The 18046-nt window shown below is 38.3% G+C and overlaps 4 protein-coding genes across 8 annotated transcripts; 1 reads left to right on the top strand and 3 right to left on the bottom strand.

Moving 5' to 3' along the window:
* On the top strand, positions 1257–2137 carry LOC18792457. The gene has a single exon (XM_007221597.2). It carries the CDS (start codon positions 1330–1332, stop codon positions 1921–1923), a length of 594 nt encoding a protein of 197 aa, XP_007221659.1. The 5' UTR covers positions 1257–1329; the 3' UTR covers positions 1924–2137.
* LOC18788191 (putative TrmH family tRNA/rRNA methyltransferase) lies at positions 2328–4602 on the bottom strand. Its single transcript, XM_007226062.2, has 4 exons — positions 4266–4602; positions 4078–4179; positions 3649–3775; positions 2328–2931 (listed from the first exon to the last, which is right to left on the bottom strand). Exons 1-4 carry the CDS (start codon positions 4470–4472, stop codon positions 2705–2707), a joined length of 663 nt encoding a protein of 220 aa, XP_007226124.1. The 5' UTR covers positions 4473–4602; the 3' UTR covers positions 2328–2704.
* On the bottom strand, positions 5063–11913 carry LOC18792472 (pyruvate, phosphate dikinase, chloroplastic). 4 transcript variants are annotated; one of them, XM_007225297.2, is made up of 21 exons: positions 11761–11911; positions 11132–11473; positions 10973–11029; positions 10392–10625; positions 10004–10141; positions 9578–9740; positions 9245–9480; positions 8995–9123; positions 8699–8878; positions 8320–8457; positions 7923–8087; positions 7666–7827; positions 7490–7579; positions 7153–7291; positions 6839–7016; positions 6367–6496; positions 6137–6265; positions 5895–6032; positions 5674–5751; positions 5441–5532; positions 5063–5347 (listed from the first exon to the last, which is right to left on the bottom strand). In XM_007225297.2, exons 2-21 carry the CDS (start codon positions 11417–11419, stop codon positions 5305–5307), a joined length of 2907 nt encoding a protein of 968 aa, XP_007225359.1. In that variant the 5' UTR covers positions 11420–11473; positions 11761–11911; the 3' UTR covers positions 5063–5304. The 4 variants fall into 4 exon arrangements, with proteins under 4 accessions (XP_007225359.1, XP_020425006.1, XP_020425010.1 ...); XM_020569417.1 differs by having other exon boundaries at positions 11132–11479; XM_020569421.1 differs by lacking the exons at positions 10973–11029; positions 11132–11473; positions 11761–11911 and adding an exon at positions 10737–10885.
* LOC18791752 (putative E3 ubiquitin-protein ligase RF298) lies at positions 13185–17607 on the bottom strand. Of its 2 annotated transcripts, none has more exons than XM_007225275.2 (3): positions 17445–17602; positions 14599–16853; positions 13185–13993 (listed from the first exon to the last, which is right to left on the bottom strand). In XM_007225275.2, the coding sequence occupies exons 2-3, from the start codon at positions 16846–16848 to the stop codon at positions 13451–13453; spliced, it is 2793 nt and encodes a 930-aa protein (XP_007225337.1). In that variant the 5' UTR covers positions 16849–16853; positions 17445–17602; the 3' UTR covers positions 13185–13450. The 2 variants fall into 2 exon arrangements, with proteins under 2 accessions (XP_007225337.1, XP_020423653.1); XM_020568064.1 differs by having other exon boundaries at positions 13203–14040; positions 17445–17607.

Consider the following 18046-nt stretch of genomic DNA (forward strand, 5'->3'; position numbering starts at 1 on the left):
ATGCCCTCCATACCACGGCATGATGCATGATATTGTAAGTCCAAACACGTGCAACATCTAATATGTGTTGATCCCTTGCTTGCCCAAACAAACAAAGTTGAATTTCCTTGAAATATCGGACTTGTTTAAGACTGGCCATGGCATGGTTGTTCAACATTTTTTAAATTTATGAATTGCTAGTAGATAATACATATACATCACTCTATGTTAAGAAGAATGTTAAGGAAAGTCGTTCGAGCGTGGGTAGGCGATTGTCAACAGTAAATTTATGTAGATATCCCACAATTGTTCTATCGACAAGAAGGTCTTGGGTAGGGTTACTGTAGGAGGTAAGAAACTCGTAAGGGGTGATCTTGAGTGACGTCAAATGCATGGGTCACACCTCTTGTGAGTATGTTGCCCTAGGCAGCAACCCTATCCATGATTTTCTCATTGCGTATACACGCTGATTGATGTATTACAATCGCTCATGCGAGCGTGAATAAATGTTAGTTCGTGACATAACTCATTATGTATGTAATTCTGTTAACCCTACTAGAGTTTTTGCATTAGTCTTCATTTCTACAGTTGATTAGTGGACTAATCTGACCTAATGGCAACTTGCATTCGTGTGCTTAATATTATATTGGTTTATTATATCTTTGAGTTTGACACGCTTAATAATCGTCAATAACCCATATGCATATTCAATTCAAATATTGATTGTTTATTAAACCCTTTGTATCTGGATCATGATTAGAGGCCAGTCAATAGATGATGAATCAAATCTCTCATATTATGAGGGGTTCGTTAAGAAGTAGAGATTGTCTTTTGTTAGAATACGATTTGTACGACTGAAACAGGTCTTTGTATATCACTTAATAATTTCTCAATATAATTTTGACATGTTATGCATGCTAATTATATGCATTAATCATCTGATTTCGGAATAATTATTTTACATGAGAAATTATAAAATATTACGATAGTACGGTCATATAGTACATATTGTACACGTGTTATAATATACATATTTATCTTCTTGTTGGTCTATTTTTTATATTTATATTTGTCTTGGTCTTGGGAGTACCAGCAAATTCAACAATATGTTCCTCTAAGCTTGGATTAGAAACGAAGCCCGCCCTTTTCTAAAAGTAAAAGCCACCTTTCCAACTCAACACGACAACACGATTTTTCAATTAACGTGAAAGCAAGTGCTCTCTTCCATCACAAAAACAAACCAATTCCCTCACTTTCTCTATATAAATACACGACATATTTTTTCTACAAGAAGCACAACACAACACAAAGAACACTTCCAAACTCCCTCAAGAACACATCAATTCCCAAATGGGGTTTTTTTCAATCTCTTCCTGCAAGACAACCACCAAAAACAAAACTGTCAAAGACAAAACATTAACAGGAGCAGGCAATCTTATCAAGCTCCTCCCCACGGGCACCGTCTTCTTGTTCCAATTCCTCAATCCTGTCTTCACCAACAATGGCCACTGCTCCACCGTCAACAAATACCTAAGCGCCATTCTCATCGGCATTTCTGGTTTCTCTTGCTGTTTTGCTTCCTTCACTGATAGTTACACCGGCAGTGATGGACAAACCCACTATGCGCTTGTAACAGCTAAGGGTCTTTGGCCCTCAACAAATTCCAACTCTGTGGACTTGTCTGCTTATAAACTTAGGCTTGGGGACTTTGTGCATGCCTTCTTTTCCTTGATTGTGTTTGCAGTTGTATCACTTTTGGACACCAACAGTGTCCGGTGCTTCTATCCAGGGTTTGAGTCCACTGAGAAGGTTTTACTGCAGGTGTTGCCTACTGTCATCGGTGCAATTGCCAGTACTGTTTTCGTTGTGTTCCCTAATAATCGCCATGGAATTGGATACCCCTCCTCAAGTTCTGATTCTTCACAAGACTCAGAGAAATCCTGAAGGAATTGAAGTATCTATGCTTCTTGTTTAACAAGTCCTAAACAAGTACTAGTGTTTGCTCACGCAAGTTTATACTTTTCATTGTTTGTATAGTAGTTTGCCTAAGTTTGATTAATTTCTTCGGGATCGATCCCGTTGGAATGTATGTAACAAGTTTCTACCGTTTGCTAAAATTTCCATTTATGAATTATAAATTGATCTCAATTCTCAAGTACTTAAATAGGAAAGGCACACAATGTTTTATGCGATTGGATAAATATTGGACGTTGAAATTAACAACAAAAACTTAGAATACATAGCTGCAAAGGTCCATAGGTTTTCACACCTCCCCAATTAGTTCGAGGCTCAAAGGCTCACAGCCCCACACGTTTCTTATTGGTGCAGATTTTCATCTCCATGGAAAGTAATAAAAGTCCATTCAATATTGAATAAAATAAAATAAAACAAGGTCTACATGTGGAAAATAAAATCCATGCCATACATACCCTTACATTTTGCATCAAGCACAAACCAAAGCAGACTTCTAATAGTTTAGTTTACGTCTGTGGTCATCATACAAATTGCAACAAAGTCTAACAGTAACTCTAAACACATTCCTTCAAATTATAATACTTTGAACAAAATCCTTGCCACTAACAATACATTCTACAAGAAAATGAGTCTTCTGCATATTGCAGATCATACATAAAGTCAGAAACTGTTCCTTTTGTTTTGTTTGCAACAGTTGAGGAGTGTATACTAGCAATCCATACCATTTTCAGCGTAAATGATGCCAAAGGTATTATAATCTTACATCAGCAAACAATCCATCTAGAAGGTTAGAAGATGAATTCTCATTTCCATTCTCATCAAAGAAACCATTAGAAGCATGTTCTTTTCTACATTTTCGCTCTTCAATTACGGAATCTGCTGTTTCTGCACAAAAACTTCGTCTTGTCTGTTTTACAGGTTTCTCTGCCACAATAAACTTGTTCCCATCACGAGTTCTCTCAGGGAAGCCAGCCCAGACTGAAAGACAACCATGGGTGGGGAATTTCATAAGTCGTGCACAAGAAGGATAATTAAAGTTTTGCAAAATTACACTGACATGTGGTGGGGATAGTTCAAAAGAAAAGATTCTCTATTTTCGGTAGGGTGTTGGTTATCAGGAACTTAAAATCATTTTCTATTCAAGAGTGAAATAATCAATTTGGAAATAAAGGAATCGTTGCCTTGTTCAATACTAAATCACTTTCTATTCGTTGTCTTGTTAAAGTAAAAACAATTTTGGTCATTCAGGAAAGTTAAGTCATCTTATTGACTGATACTTGTTCTAATTTTCTGCTTAGTTAAGACTTCAAACTAAAGGCCTGTTAACTCCACTTTTCCCCTCACCAGGTGAAGTGACCCGATAAGACTCCAAGAATTTATATTGGGTGATGGAGAAAATTCATGATCATGAGGACCGGGGGGAGAAGAAGGAAGGGCACACAAACAGCCTAAGATGGATTCTAGAAGAAGGATAAATGATGTCTCATGATTGAACATAAAAAATGAAACTTAGGATGATAAAATTTACACACCAACTAAATGGCTGGCAAGACAATAACCAAAATAAGTCATACATCCAAATGTTGTTAATCTTTTTTGCTTATACAGTGAACCATCACATAAAAGAACATAAACCACATGGCAGTAAAAGAAGCGAAGAAACACAAAAGGCATGAGCTCATTTTTTATAGTTACCTCCAAACTGATGCAACACAATAGAAGCTGCCACCGTGACATTCAAGGAAGCGGTACCACCTCCATACTGTGGAATATACACAAAGAAGTCACATATCTCCAATTCTTTGGCAGAAAGGCCTGTTCCCTACAAATAACAAGCAGAAAAATATAAATGTATCACCCAATGGGGCTTATTTGCAAACGCCTAATGATTGCAAACTGAAGTTTAACTTCAACTCAAAACTGAAAAACAAAACATCAGATTGTCAAATTCCAGTAGAAAATCCCTCTCACAAACTACCAACACATATCAAACAAGCCCACCAATCAAATACCCAAGAATCCATTATTGAAAAGTAAATTACTTGACTGTCAAATAAATTCTCATTGAATCAATAATTACATAGCAAAGAACCCATATGGGCAATTGTGAAAAACGAAGATTACCTCATTGCCAAGAAGAAAAGCGGTGCTCTTGGTAAAAGGGTGGTGATTGACAGGCAGAGCATCATCAGTGATCTCAACGCCGCAAATATCACAATCTCTCTCCTAACCCACATACAGAAACGAAAAGAGAGTAAGCCCCATAGCCAGAAAAAGGGAAAGGAAGACGAAATCAAAGAGAAAGAGAGGACCTTGAGAAAGAGACGAGCGTCTTGGAGGGAGTGGAAGTGGCGAAAGCGAAGGTGCGAGGTGGAGCCATGGCTGCCGAAGGCGTTGAACTCTCTGCGGCCGACCAAGATGAGCTCAGAGACGCCGAAGGCGGTGGCGCTTCGGGCGAGTGTACCGACGTTGTGCCTCTTGGCTATGTTGTGCACCACCACATAGCTCTCTACCGCCATTTCCCTCTTTCCCTGATTTCAGTTCTTCAGACTCTCTCAGTCGCCGCCAAGTCCTACCATAACAAAACGTCGAAACCAACCCAAAACGACCTCGTTTTGAAGAAAAGGGTTCCATTTTATTACCTTTTGTTTTTTGAGCAAAAGGTGCTAAGAAAGAGGTCATTTTGTTTACTTTTCTCTTTTGAAATGGAAAATTATAATTTTGGTTATAATGTAGAATGTTCTTCTCGTAATAGAGAGAAGTGGCATTGCACTCATGTATTAGCTTTAGTGACAACTTTACTTGCTCTCTTTGATGTTTCAATAAAGAAATAGATCCAAAGAAACAAACCCTCAAGGGGAGGGGAAGTATCCATGAGTTTTTCTTCCTTATACAAGAGATATTGGGGAGGAGGGATTCGAACACAGTACCTCATATACATGATTAGCCGCTGTTAACTAATTGAGCTACAAGTCCTTTATATCCATCAGAGTTAAGAAAATTGAATTGTTTAGATTACGTCCTGTGTTACCCGTCTTTCTTCTATGGGCAGAGTGTGTGAGAGTGCAATGTGGAGCTCCTAAAGACACTATATAGTAACTATTGCTTATAGTAATTATGTATATATATGATCAATGCAAGAAGAGGAATGCAACTTGTGCAATTGTACCAAGTCACAAGTTGTTCAATATAACAAACAACTTATGCCAAATATTGAAGCTTAAGAATTATTCACATTTGCCTACTTTATTTGTTCCCTGTTTTGGTTTCTATAATGATCATGGCTTTGTATGAATTACAAGGAAACTGCATTTATTTACAATCGCACAGTCACCAACCATGCAATCTTTCTCAGACAGCAACTTGAGCTGCTGCTAGCCTAGCAATAGGTACCCTGCAAAAAGAACTTGGAATAAGGAATTTGATCTAGCCATAAAATTAGTCTAAGGAACTCAACTTACAGAAGACAAATGAAAGAAATGCAAACCTGAATGGAGAACACGAAACATAGTCTAGTCCCGCCTCTGCGAAAAATGCAACAGAAGAAGGTTCCCCACCATGCTCTCCACATATTCCAACCTGTTTGTTTGTAATCACCATCCAAAAATATCAGAAGAAGAATGGAATAACAAAAATCTTGTTAATATATGGCCATTATCCCTGTTAAGTTGACACTGCAATTTGTGATAAAATGCTTAATAGCTATGCATTGCCTGTTACCTTCAAGCTAGGCCTTGCAGCACGACCCTTTTCGGTGGCCATCTTGATGAGCTGCCCTACACCTCTTTGATCAAGTACCTGAAAGCAGTGCATTTGGACTGTTAGTGTCAAGAAATCAGTTTGAATTATTTTTCCTTCCCTTACAAGATTATTTACTCTGGTACTATCGAGGAAAGTGTCTGCAATGAAGCCTGTATCGACTCGCAGGAAATATGACTTACCTCAAATGGATCATTTTGAAGAAGGCCTTTGGACAGGTAAATGGGTAGAAACTTTCCCACATCATCTCTGCTGTATCCAAAGGTCATTTGTGTGAGATCGTTGGTCCCGAAGGAGAAGAACTCAGCTTCCTTCGCAATCTATGATGTTGATCAGCAGATTATGAACAATATGTTCTTCCTTTTACACTGTTAAGTATAAGTTTTAAAGGACAACAAGAAAGAAACATATCAACTTAGCCTACTTCATCTGCAACTAGAGCAGCTCTAGGGATCTCAATCATAGTGCCAACTTTATAGCTCAAGGTAGTACCCATCTCAGAGAACACTTTGTTTGCAACACTTCGAATTAGGCTCACTTGATGCCGTAGTTCCTGCATTACATTGACATGCAAAAATGTCAATGTTTTCATGAAGATGGAACTTTGCATGCTTATGAAAGGAGAAAGGGAGGAATAAGAATGCAGGATCATGCCTGAGGTGTTCCAACAAGGGGAACCATTATCTCAGGGAAAATTTTGACACCCTGGTTGCTCATTGAGACTGCAGCCTGAAAGATGGCACGAGCCTGCATTTCAGTGAGTTCTGGGTACGATATCCCTAGCCTGTTGACACACCAAAAGAACCCTTTTAATCAACAAAAAAATAGATGATCTTTCTACATGTCACAGTGAGATATCAAACTTTTACTATGGCCAATCGATTCAAAGTGTTAGGCAACTATGTTCATTATTATGTACATTCATCAAGTTGTTAAATTTATGCAGGGGAAAGCTTGTTTAACGAATGAAATCAAACATCAAATGCTGAATAGACAAGAAATGATGCCTGTGTCTGAAGCTACTGAACCAGGTGACTGAAGTTAATCAGTTACAAAACTTTCTGAGAACAAAAATTTGCGTATCTTCAGATAGAGAGCTCATATGGAAATTGAAGAGCCATCAAACCTGCAGCCTCGGAAACCAAGCATGGGGTTTACTTCTGATAATTTCTCAATTCTTGAGAAAACTTCATCCTCAGTCATACCAGTCTCTGCAGTTAGTTCGCCGACAATCTGGTCTAAGTCACCTTCTGGAAGAAATTCATGAAGTGGAGGATCTAACAGGCGGATTGTTACTGGAAGACCTGGAATTTCATAAATTTATCTAATAGCTAAGTTACAGCTACAAATTTATAGCAAAAGATAGACAAAATCTTAAACATATAGACTTAGAGCTTAACAATCCAATGTACTGAGATTCTAAGGCATTTTGAAAAATACCATCCATTGCACGAAAAATTCCTTCAAAGTCAGATCTTTGATATGGTAGTAAGAGGTTCAATGCTGCCTTCCTCTGTTCAGTTGTAGCCGCCATGATCATTCTTCTTACCGCCTTAATTCTGTCATCTGAAGCAAAGAACTGAAACACACCAAAAAAAAAAGAGAGAGAAAACCAAAAGAGCTCCATAACCAGACATCATTGTTAACATCACATAGCATTGCAAGCAAGCAAGCAAAACTACAACATTGATAAGACTTGCAACAAGCCATAGAACATCACACATTCAGCAAAACATTTGTAGCAACTAAAACTTATTTTGATAGGAGCAATGGTTACCATGTGCTCTGTCCTGCATAGTCCAATCCCTTGGGCACCATTATTTCTTGCTGTGAGTGCATCTTCAGGCGTGTCAGCGTTTGCCATAACCTGTTACAGAATTACAACAAATATTTTGAGATGAACCCAATTGGTACTGGTCCAAATGAAAAATATATAGCAAGAAAATATGGCACCTTGAGGCGCCTGACTTTATCAGCCCAAGACATAAAGGTTTCCAAATCACCACTTAAAGCCGGAGGAGAAAGTGGCTGTTTTCCCAATATGACTTCACCTGTGGATCCATTGAGTGAAAGCCATTCTCCTTCGTTAATGACCGTGTTCCCGATCACAGCCACCTGTATCATCAATGAACAACCACCATTTATGCCATTTTCTCTTTAAACTTTACTGCAACAGATGTTGTTTACAAAAGGAAAACTATTAAAACCACCTTCTCAGTGTCATTGACTCTGATGTCAGAGCAGCCAGAAACACAACATTTACCCCATCCCCGGGCCACAACAGCTGCATGAGATGTCATGCCACCTCTAGCTGTCAAGATCCCAGCAGCTGCATGCATACCTCCAACATCTTCTGGACTGGTTTCTGTCCTTACCTATAGTTATAACAGTTCTCAATCATGAAACCCAAAAATGACTCCAATATTTGAATAACATATCAAGATCAATTCCACATCCCTTGATGTATTATTGTATCTGTTCATTTAAGCCATCACTATGGATTTATCAAGAAGAGTTGGTATAAACTTTCTGTGTGGCTTGAACCAAATTATCATCTAGGGAAGAAAAAGAGTTGTAAGAGAGAGATGAACTTAAATATTAGTTTACCAAGATGACACTCTTTCCTTGTGAATGCCATGTTTCAGCATCATCAGCACTAAACACGACTGTCCCTACTGCTGCTCCTGGAGATGCAGGCAAGCCAGTGGCAATCACTTTGTCTTTGTAAGCTGTTGGATCCTCAAACTGACAAGAAAAAATTATACATAAGGAAGTCATAAACTATGAATGTGGATACATTAACAAATGCATATGCATGTCAAAGGGCATATTATACCAAACTACAAATTTGCCAATGATATGTTGTGAACCTATAGGCAGATATATTCATTATTACTAAACAATATAACATTCACTTTTCTCTCTGCCCCCACCCCACCTCCCCCTCCCCCTCCCCCTCCTCTTTGTTAGAAATGAGAATAAATACCTGTGGGTGAAGAAGTTGGTCAAGGTGCTGTGGTTCCACCATCTTGATTGCAGCGTGCTGATCCACAAGCCCTTCATTAGTCATGTCTACAGCTATCTTAACCGCACCTTTACCAGTACGCTTTCCAGCGCGGCATTGTAACATCCACAACCTATTTTCTTGGACTGTGAACTCGATGTCCTGTGTTCCAGGTTTTAAGGATACAAAATTGAACCAAGAACAATATGTTCCCATAAATTAAAATATGTGTATGTAATACTGATTGGAAAATCATATATGGAAATGATAACTTTTACCATCATATCTTTGTAATGTTTTTCCAGAATTTCACAGTTCTCCACAAGCTCCTTGTAAGCTTCTGGCATACAACTTTTCATAGTATCCAAGTCTTCTGGTGTCCTAATACCGGCAACTACATCTTCTCCCTATTCAAAGCCATTCTTGAGCTACTCTCATAAAACCATAACCAAATACTACTATCGGCTTAGAAAGAGAAGTTTGGTCAAAAGCAAGATAGAGATAAAGCTTAATAGTGGCATAAAAAACCTGAGCATTGATTAGAAACTCGCCATAAAGCTTCCTTTCACCAGTGCTGGGATTCCTAGTGAATAGAACACCTGTCCCTGAAGTGTTTCCCATGTTCCCAAAAACCATGCATTGAATGTTAACTGCAGTTCCCTTTAAACCGGTTATCTGATTGATGCTCCGGTACTTGTTGGCCCTTGGGCTGTCCCAAGAATCAAAAACTGCTTTAACAGCCAAAAGTAGCTGTTGTTTTGGATCTGCAGATATACATGGCAAAAGGACATGTTAACATACAGAACTGTACTAGGAAAGAGGTGGAACATATGAAGAAGTTGTTGGTGTTTTAATTGGTACCTGAAGGGAATTTTTCACCCTTAGTTTCCAGATAGACATTTTTGTACTGTTCTACCAGCTCTTTAAGATCAGAGGTTGTTAGCTCTGTATCAAGTTCAACTCCTTTTATAGTTTTTAATTTCTCCAACTTCTCCTCAAATGATGAGTGTGGGATGCCCATAACCTTCAAATGGAAAACGAATGACTCCCAATAAATTCAGATTGCATCTTGAATTCAGAGAAGAAAAAGTGTCTTTATCATGCCATATTGAGAAAAATACAAGTTTGGACACATATTATGTTGATCAAATGCTGCTAGTTTGACGGCTAGCTTCAGACATTTTTTAGTGCTTAAAACAGAGAGAATGAGCAGATGGTTGATAAGCACCGAAGGTCAATTAACATACATCAAAAACTATGAAATGCATTATCAATAAAACCACTTACAACATCGCCAAACATATCTAGAAAACGTCGGTACGAGTCATAAGCAAAGCGCTCTCCACTTTTTGCAGCCAAACCAGCAACCACCTCATCATTGAGTCCAAGGTTGAGGACAGTGTCCATCATGCCAGGCATGGAAATCTACGTATACAGTGTGAAAATCAGTTGGTTCATGAAATAAATTAGTTCTTGTTGAACAGACTGAGGTTGAGTGTGACATTATTTAGAATAAGTGCTTCTCCATATGTAAAATGTCATATACTTTCTGGGAGAGCCTAACTAATGGTGGCATCAAGATAAGCTGTAATTCCTTGCTGGTGAGTTTCTAATGTTTATGAAGATTTAAAAGTTAAACAAGCCAAGAAAAAATTGGAATTGAAAGAACTCTTACCGCAGCACCAGAGCGAACAGAAAGGAGGAGAGGCTTGGAAGGGTCCCCAAGAATAGCACCCATGTCCTTCTGCACACTATCCAAGCCTTCTAATATCTCCTCCCACAAACCTTTTGGTAACTCCTTGCCATTCTCCTGATACTCTTGGCATGCTTCTGTTGATATAGTAAGTCCAGGAGGGACGGATAGCCCAATGCTAGCCATTTCTGCCAGGTTTGCACCTTTCCCTCCCAACTACAATGCACAGGCATAATGAACACAGCTATCAGATTGTATGATTAAGTTTAAAACTTGCAGCCCAGGTTGATCATTAAATTCTATTAACATTTGGACTATGAGACTTACTTGAACATGGAAATTAACGGATAGGTTCAAATTGAACGATTCCATTAAAACGACAAACTTATGCTCCACTGAGATAAAAAGTAAAACTCCTCATTCAAAAACTGGGCCCTATAAAAAATGGTAGCATTTCCATTTCTCTTACTGGTCAATTAATTTGGTGTCCAACTAATACATGCCCTTAACTTGAATCAGATCTCATGGTTTCTTTTTCATATGGAAAGTAAAGTAAAGCTTACCAATGACTTCATGCCCTTGTTGCCTTCACTCTTTCCTTTTCCAAAAGTAAATACTCTCTGTATAAACACAAGAGAAAAAGGCTTTCAGGGAACCTGCTATGTAACAGATTACATATCATTATAATACCATGTCAAAACTAGAGAGCACAATATGAGTACCTTTTTGGTTGTGGGTGTAGTTGAATCTGCAACTGGGGATAGAATGGCTTTTGCTTTGTTGTGCCCTGGCTCATACTTGTTGGGGTTTGGGTTTGTGATCCCATTTACTATATGCATACTCTGTCGGCTATGGCGTGCGTGGCCAACTCGACCAGGCCAGTTGAGGCCATGGAAGGAAGGGTTTTCATGTCTAGCAAGATCAAATTGATCCACATATTTCCCCTTGAACAACCTCTGCCTATAAACCTCTGGTGCAGTCCTTATGATGCCTTTCACTGTGGATGACATTTCCTATACCCCTTGCTTCAAAAACCCAAGTGTTACAATGTACAGTCCTCAGCCCTGTCACTTGCAACATGCATACAAATTATGCAATCATGTTTAACTGATCAGTAAAACAAACTTCCAAGCAATATATGATACTGGAATCTTAATACAAATTATATGCTAAATTGATTATAAGAAAGAGAGAGAGAGAGAGAGAGAGAGAGAGAGAGAGATGGTTATATGTAGAAGGTATATTTGATAGGAAGAAACCATAACCAACAAGGAGCAAAACAGAATTCAAGATCATTTGATTGCAAACTTGTTGAGATGGTGATCAAATATGTGGTGTGCATATTTCATACCTGCAGAAGACTGAGGTGCTTTTTTTGATCAGAAGATGGAGGTATTAGCTGGGTCTTCAGGCCCTGATGAGCTTCTTCCGCAAACCAAAAATGGCGGTCGGTGCCTTCTCTGTTTTGTCTGTAATGCTGTGATGAGTAGTGACATGAGTGGACCAAATTACAGTTATATAGCGCTAAGTCTTGCTTCTAACTGAACTTTGAACCCCTTCACTTTGATTCATAATTTACAAAATGGCAAGAAACAACGGCTGACAAGTGGCATATGTTGATGACATGTCACATAACGATTGGCTAGCCATTGTAATTAGTATGTTTAATGTTAGGGAACTGATTTTCCACTCCTTTATTGTCCACGTACACTCCTATTTTGTCATAGTAAAAATTATTAAAAAAACAAAATAGAGTGTAAGTGATCAAATGAAAGTGGGAAAATCATCACCCTAACGTTAATCACTTGTTTATTTACATAGGATGAGTATTTGAATTATTCTGCATTCTGAAGAGCTCTTTTTGTTGATGATCATTAATTTTTTTCTCATCATTAATTTGTTTTATAATAATTGGTGGCACCTTTAAGAAGAATAATAATAGTGGCAAATAAAAAAGGATTAATCCCTGGAAAAATAAAATAAAATAAAATAGTAAGGGTTAATATTATCTAGAAAAGTAATATGAAAATATGGCACACATTTTAATAACCATATCTTCTTTTTTTCTTTTCTTCTTTTTTTTTTCTTTTTTTTTTCTGAGAACTTCAATAACCGTATCTTTTAAGAGAAAGATGATTGGAGGTTATTTTGGGTATTTCAAGTCAGCAGATAAAGGGCTGAAAAAAAGGAGGGAAAAGTCTGTTATTATGGTTGATGCTGTCTTGCTGAGGGCTGATGATGACTTGGCAAACTCCTGCGTCCAAGCTGTTATAATATAATTTCTTACTCAAAAAAGGGCGGCACATTACACTGGGGCCCGTCACTCCTTCACCAGAATAAAATATGAGTCCAAAGAGCTCGTGCCACGTGGCTCGCTGGTGGACAATCATCACCATGGAATCCTGCTCTCTCTTTTCTTATCCACATATATATGCACTCCCCTCCCAATCAAATTCTCCTTCAAATTATCAAAATTAAAAATAAAAAAAGGAGGAAAAGAGGCATTCTTTAAAATGTAACACTCTTTGAGGTATAAAAACAAAAGGGGAAGATGTATATGAAGGTATTATGTTTGTGTTGTCGCACTACCGATTCATAATTCATTTCCGACTCATTTATAATCGTGTTGTGTTTTTGTTCACTATCGATTCATTTCCAACTCACATATAATCAGTATTGCGTTCAGGTTGAAAACAGGAGCTATGAACAAGAATTTATCTTTTCAAATATGTATATGTATAACTTCAGTTGCTAACTTCTTGTTTTTTTTTTGGGTTTGGTACAAGATTCTTCAAATAATTTAATCGAATATGTGAGAACAAAATTTAGAGCTATCAGCATATAGCCCTGTAGATTTCAAACTAGTACATTGTTGAGAAAATGATGTGTAAATTGTCAAACCACCCAGAGGATCAAACCTCAGAATACAAGGCAACTTAACTGTCAAAACTCCCAGAGGGAGTGATCCAAATGCATTTATTCAGTTCATAGGCATCCCACAATCTTTATTCAGAACACTCCACTCGATTCTAGGAACTTTACTAAGAACGAGCATAACGTACAGAAATCCGCCACTGTATGGGGCTCCTACAAGAAGGGCAATCCTTCATACCCTGTTTCTCATGGAGCTCGTTGCATGTTCTGCAAACCACTTGGTGCGCACATGGGAGGAACACCACAGACATCTCCTCTGAAAGGCACATCACACACTCCCGTTCCCGTTTCACCCCTCCTGTCTCAGAGTAGTCATGAAAATCCTTCACTACTTCTGAGATATAAGGCGTCCGGGACCCCTTTTGATCTATGCCATTTTCGATGTCTGTTACTTTGCTGGCATAGCTTCCATCAATGCCCCTCCGAAGCGCAGCAATCTTTGAAGAATCACTCTTGAGTCTCAATTGGGAGATTTCTTTTTCGAGCTTCTGAATATCATCTTTGTACTTCTGCAGGTTGTTCTCTGCTTTCAGTTTGATCATATCCTCCTTGGATTTTGTTGAAGCCTCAATTTGTTCTCTTTCTTTTCTTACTGAACTGGCCTGCTCAAGTAGTTCGTCTTTTGATGTCTCCTCCTGCTGCCATCTAGCCTGCGACATACTTTCCCTTTTAGTGAGAAGAAGCTCAGAACTAAAACCTATTAAAGAAAGTAGGAAGGAAAATAGTGTAAAACGAACAACAGAACATTTTCAAGATTTTATCAGAATGAGTTGTACAACAACGCTATTGACATGCTCTTTCTCAAAGTTCATACCATCAACCCATCCATGTGTGACTGAAAATTTTAAGGTACAAAATTGTTCGTTTGCACATGTGCCCAGTGTGTATGAATATATGATAACGATAAGCTCCAAAAGGAGAAAGCAAACTGAGTATAAATAGCTTGATCTAAATAGCAAAAGTACAACACGACTGAATCGTCTTCATTACATCACATGCAGTACCATTTAATTTGAAACGACTGCAAAATGTGCCATCCCAAAGAAATAGCATGTTATACACATAAGACATGAAAATGGCACAGTAGTCTGGGTCAAAGGGATATATGATAGCAGACAATTTTAGACTCATTTGCAAAATCCTATGCAACCACCTGATTTATGTTTTTAACATCCCCCTCTATAATTTAATTTATATATCCCAATGCATTAATTGTCAATTTGGAGAACTTGGAAATAAAGTATTTAAAACACACCTCCAATTGTTCCTGGAGATCTTTGGCTTGCTCTACTTCCTGTAGCAGCTGTTTGAACTTGCGTTTTTCAATCACAAGTTCTTCATTGAGCAACACTTTCTGCTTCTCCCATGACTGAATCTTCATCAGTGTCTTCTTCTCCCTCTTTGATACCTCCTGGCAGCTTGCAGCTGACTCTGCAGCACGTACTTTAGCAGCCTCCATCTCCTGCCTCAAAGCAGCATTCTCCACCTCAAGCCTCCGGACGGCAGAATTTGCTCGTTCAACCTGGCCACTAGCCTTGCACAAAGCATTTTCCATCTCAGAAAGCTTCTTCATGGTGTTTTCCTCTAGAGTTTGCTTCTCTTTCTTTAGCCGTTCAACTTCTTCTTTTTCTTGCCTCAATGACTTAAGTTCAGCCTTGTCCTTACTCAACCTACGAGCAGCCTGCATAACCTTCTGATTGGCCCACTCTGTCCACTCTTGGAGCTGATTTTGTAGGTCTCGCACCCTTGGAACCAACTTCAAAATCATTTCATCTTTCTTGTCCCGAGGGACCCACTGCCCCGAGGACTTATCATATGGTATTCCAGAAAAAATAGAATTAGTTGCATCAGACTTACAGCTAAGGGACACTGAACTGGAGTTGTTTTTTGTAGGCAGAGAGAGAGAAAGCTCAGTATCAGCAACTGATAATGCAGGTGGAGTATTGGCTACAGGTAATGGCGTTGAAGTATTGACAGCAGGTAATGCTGTTGTAGTATTGACAGCAGGTAATGCTGTTGAAGTACTGACAGCAGGTAGTGGATTTGAAGTATTGACAGCAGGTAATATGGATGGGACATTGTTCTGTGGTAAAACAGAAGCAGTATTGTCAGCATCCAGGTTAAATGCTCTAGGTGAAGAAGGTCCAGCATTGGAAGAAAGGTTGTGGTTTCCATTTTCTTGAGGCACATCAACTCCCATAGCCTTGCTTATCTTCAAGGAAGCGTTCTTTAAATTGACAGCGGTAGAGTCTGACACAGACTTCAGTTTCTTATCCAAGATTAAACCACCCAAACCACTCAGCTTCCCTGCTCTTGAAGATCCCTTACATCCATAAGTCCGGTAATTTTTCTCCAAATGAAGTGGCTTCTGCCGAAGCATGTATTCTCTCTTGGCACTAACAGAATGGACCTTTCTACTACCTAAAAGTTTTTCCTCTACTGCAGAAGATTGAGATGTTCCAGAAACACCAAAAGATTTATCCCCGTTATGCGATGTGGAATTTGTGATCTCTTTCTCAGAGAATGATCCACTTTGAACAAGGGAATTTTTTGGTTTAGCTATGTTGGGAACCCCTCCTGCAATGGCAGGTGTCTCGTACTGTGAACTATGAGAACCAGGAATTAAAGGAACTGGCTTAGAAGGGCTCAGAAGATTCAGTTCAACACTTTTGGCTTCTATTTTTGACTGGGGTTGATTCGGCGTGGAGGAACTTCCGTTTGAAGCGCCATCACTCATGAAACTATTCAAGGGATCACCATCCATTGCACAAGCATGAGAGACATTCATGTCACAAATCAACAAGCACCACATTGCATCACCCATACTGAAGAAAGGCCTCACCTCTCGAAGAACGCAGACTAGTTCTGCCAATATGTACTTCTCCAGCTGCTGTAGATCTTCAAAACAGTGCTCCCTCGAAGGATCAATTTCTTGGCCACTTCTAAGAAAATTTAAAGTATTATCCACTATATTAGACACAGTGTCTTTACACCCATAACAAAGGCCAGACCGCAAAACAGCCTTTGTAGCAACTTCTTCTGCATAACCACAGGCAACAATCTTTTTTATTGCACTCTTGAAAATTGTGTCCAAATTGCTTAGAACAAGTTCTTCGAGTTGGGTTTCTGTGAGGTCACTCCAATCGGCATCTTGGAACTCATCTGCCTCTAATTCCTCTCTGGGCCGGCTTGGCCCAACCTCAGATGAACCTACAGTACTAGACAATCCGAGGTCAAGTTTCAACCCATCAGAATGGTCTTTATTAACAGTACACAGGTCACAGACGCCGATTTGTCCATGACCTTGCGTGATTTCAAACTTTTCAGCTGAAAATTCATAACTTGTGCATTCAGTTTGAGGTAAAGGAATTATCTTATTCGGGTCACCTAAAGGCGGATCAGCCCGGAATTTCCTCTTATTCCTACTTCCCTTTTCTTGAACAGTTATTGAGGGAGATACTTGGGTGCTACAACTACTAGTGCCCTTGGCGACCATTGATGCCATTTCAGCTGCATAAAACAATCTATTTCAATATATACATATCAATATGCATCAAGTATCATCTATCAGTTCCTAATGCCATACCAAAATACCAATTGATAATTTCTACCAAAACTGCAATCAAACAACAAATTACAAATATCAACATTGATAACTGCAATCAAGAATCCAGCTCACAAGATCATCTACTGGTCAATCAAAATAAACCAATTAAAACCAGATTACTAAAAGCATATTGCGTTCAACAAGGACTGGACCAACACATATAAATCTCAGTATCTGAATTAAAGGTTGCCAACATTTTGGAACCAAAATCAATCAAAACACATCAATCAAAGATATAGAAAAGACTACCCAGAAGCAAAAACTGAACAATCAATCCGTTTGAAACATACCCACTTGATTACACATGATAATTATGAGCTAGCAATGTGAAACTCGATAGAAATCTAAAATCAAAACCAACCCATTAGATCAAAACAAGAATCAAAGAAAAAAATTCAAGAATCTGGTAAGTGGGTGTTCATGTAATTAAAGATCCCCAATACAAATATAAAAATTTGAGGTTCATAATCAGAGAATAGACGATCGAGACGCACCCGATTCCAGCTATTGTTCGAGCAATCAAAGGTACGACCAGTCTCAGAACATCAGAGAATCAGAAAGAGAATTTATAGTTGTTTTATTTTCTTATTTTCTTAATTATTAGTCTAAAGAGAAATAGAGAATTGAACGTCTGTCTCTCTCAAAAGCTTTGGGTGTAATTTTAATTCTTTTTGTTTTTATTTTTATTTTTCCTGATAACCAGACCAAGTAACCAAGGTTAATTGAATTTGCCTTTTCTATACTAACCATGGTTAATAAAGATTACCCACCTACTCATATACATGAGTTATTTCATAATAAATATCAATTTCAACAATAATAAAATTGTCTACACTAATGATTCAACATAAACAATTTCTTGGGCCAAAAGAAAGAAAATGTTACAATTAATATCACGAATTTTACTATATTTTTTGAAATATTAAGTTTGATAATCCATGAGTTTGTGTACAATATATATATATATATATATTTTGGGTAAAAATATTCTTCTTTTTGTATATGGTGATTTTTGAGAAAATCCTAAGGCATCATTTACATTTGTATGTCTTTTATTTGAAAGTTGAGAAGTTTTTCTGTCTATTTTGAAAAAGCT

This window comes from Prunus persica, chromosome G1, assembly GCF_000346465.2.
Source record: "Prunus persica cultivar Lovell chromosome G1, Prunus_persica_NCBIv2, whole genome shotgun sequence".
NCBI classification, from domain to species: Eukaryota; Viridiplantae; Streptophyta; class Magnoliopsida; order Rosales; family Rosaceae; genus Prunus; species Prunus persica.

Coding starts and splice junctions, on each gene's coding strand:
- LOC18792457 (XM_007221597.2), top strand. CDS start 1,330: ATGGGGTTTTTTTCAATCTCTTCCTGCAAGACAACCACCAAAAACAAA.
- LOC18788191 (XM_007226062.2), bottom strand. CDS start 4,472: ATGGCGGTAGAGAGCTATGTGGTGGTGCACAACATAGCCAAGAGGCAC. Junction 4,180..4,265: donor ACGCTCGTCTCTTTCTCAAG/GTCCTCTCTTTC, acceptor TATGTGGGTTAG/GAGAGAGATTGTGATATTTG. Junction 3,776..4,077: donor CTTTTCTTCTTGGCAATGAG/GTAATCTTCGTT, acceptor TGTTATTTGTAG/GGAACAGGCCTTTCTGCCAA.
- LOC18792472 (XM_007225297.2), bottom strand. CDS start 11,419: ATGTCATCCACAGTGAAAGGCATCATAAGGACTGCACCAGAGGTTTAT. Junction 9,124..9,244: donor AGTTTCTAATCAATGCTCAG/GTTTTTTATGCC, acceptor GGCTTTGAATAG/GGAGAAGATGTAGTTGCCGG. Junction 7,828..7,922: donor GAGTCAATGACACTGAGAAG/GTGGTTTTAATA, acceptor TTGATGATACAG/GTGGCTGTGATCGGGAACAC.
- LOC18791752 (XM_007225275.2), bottom strand. CDS start 16,848: ATGGCATCAATGGTCGCCAAGGGCACTAGTAGTTGTAGCACCCAAGTA. Junction 13,994..14,598: donor ATCTCCAGGAACAATTGGAG/GTGTGTTTTAAA, acceptor AGTATGTCGCAG/GCTAGATGGCAGCAGGAGGA.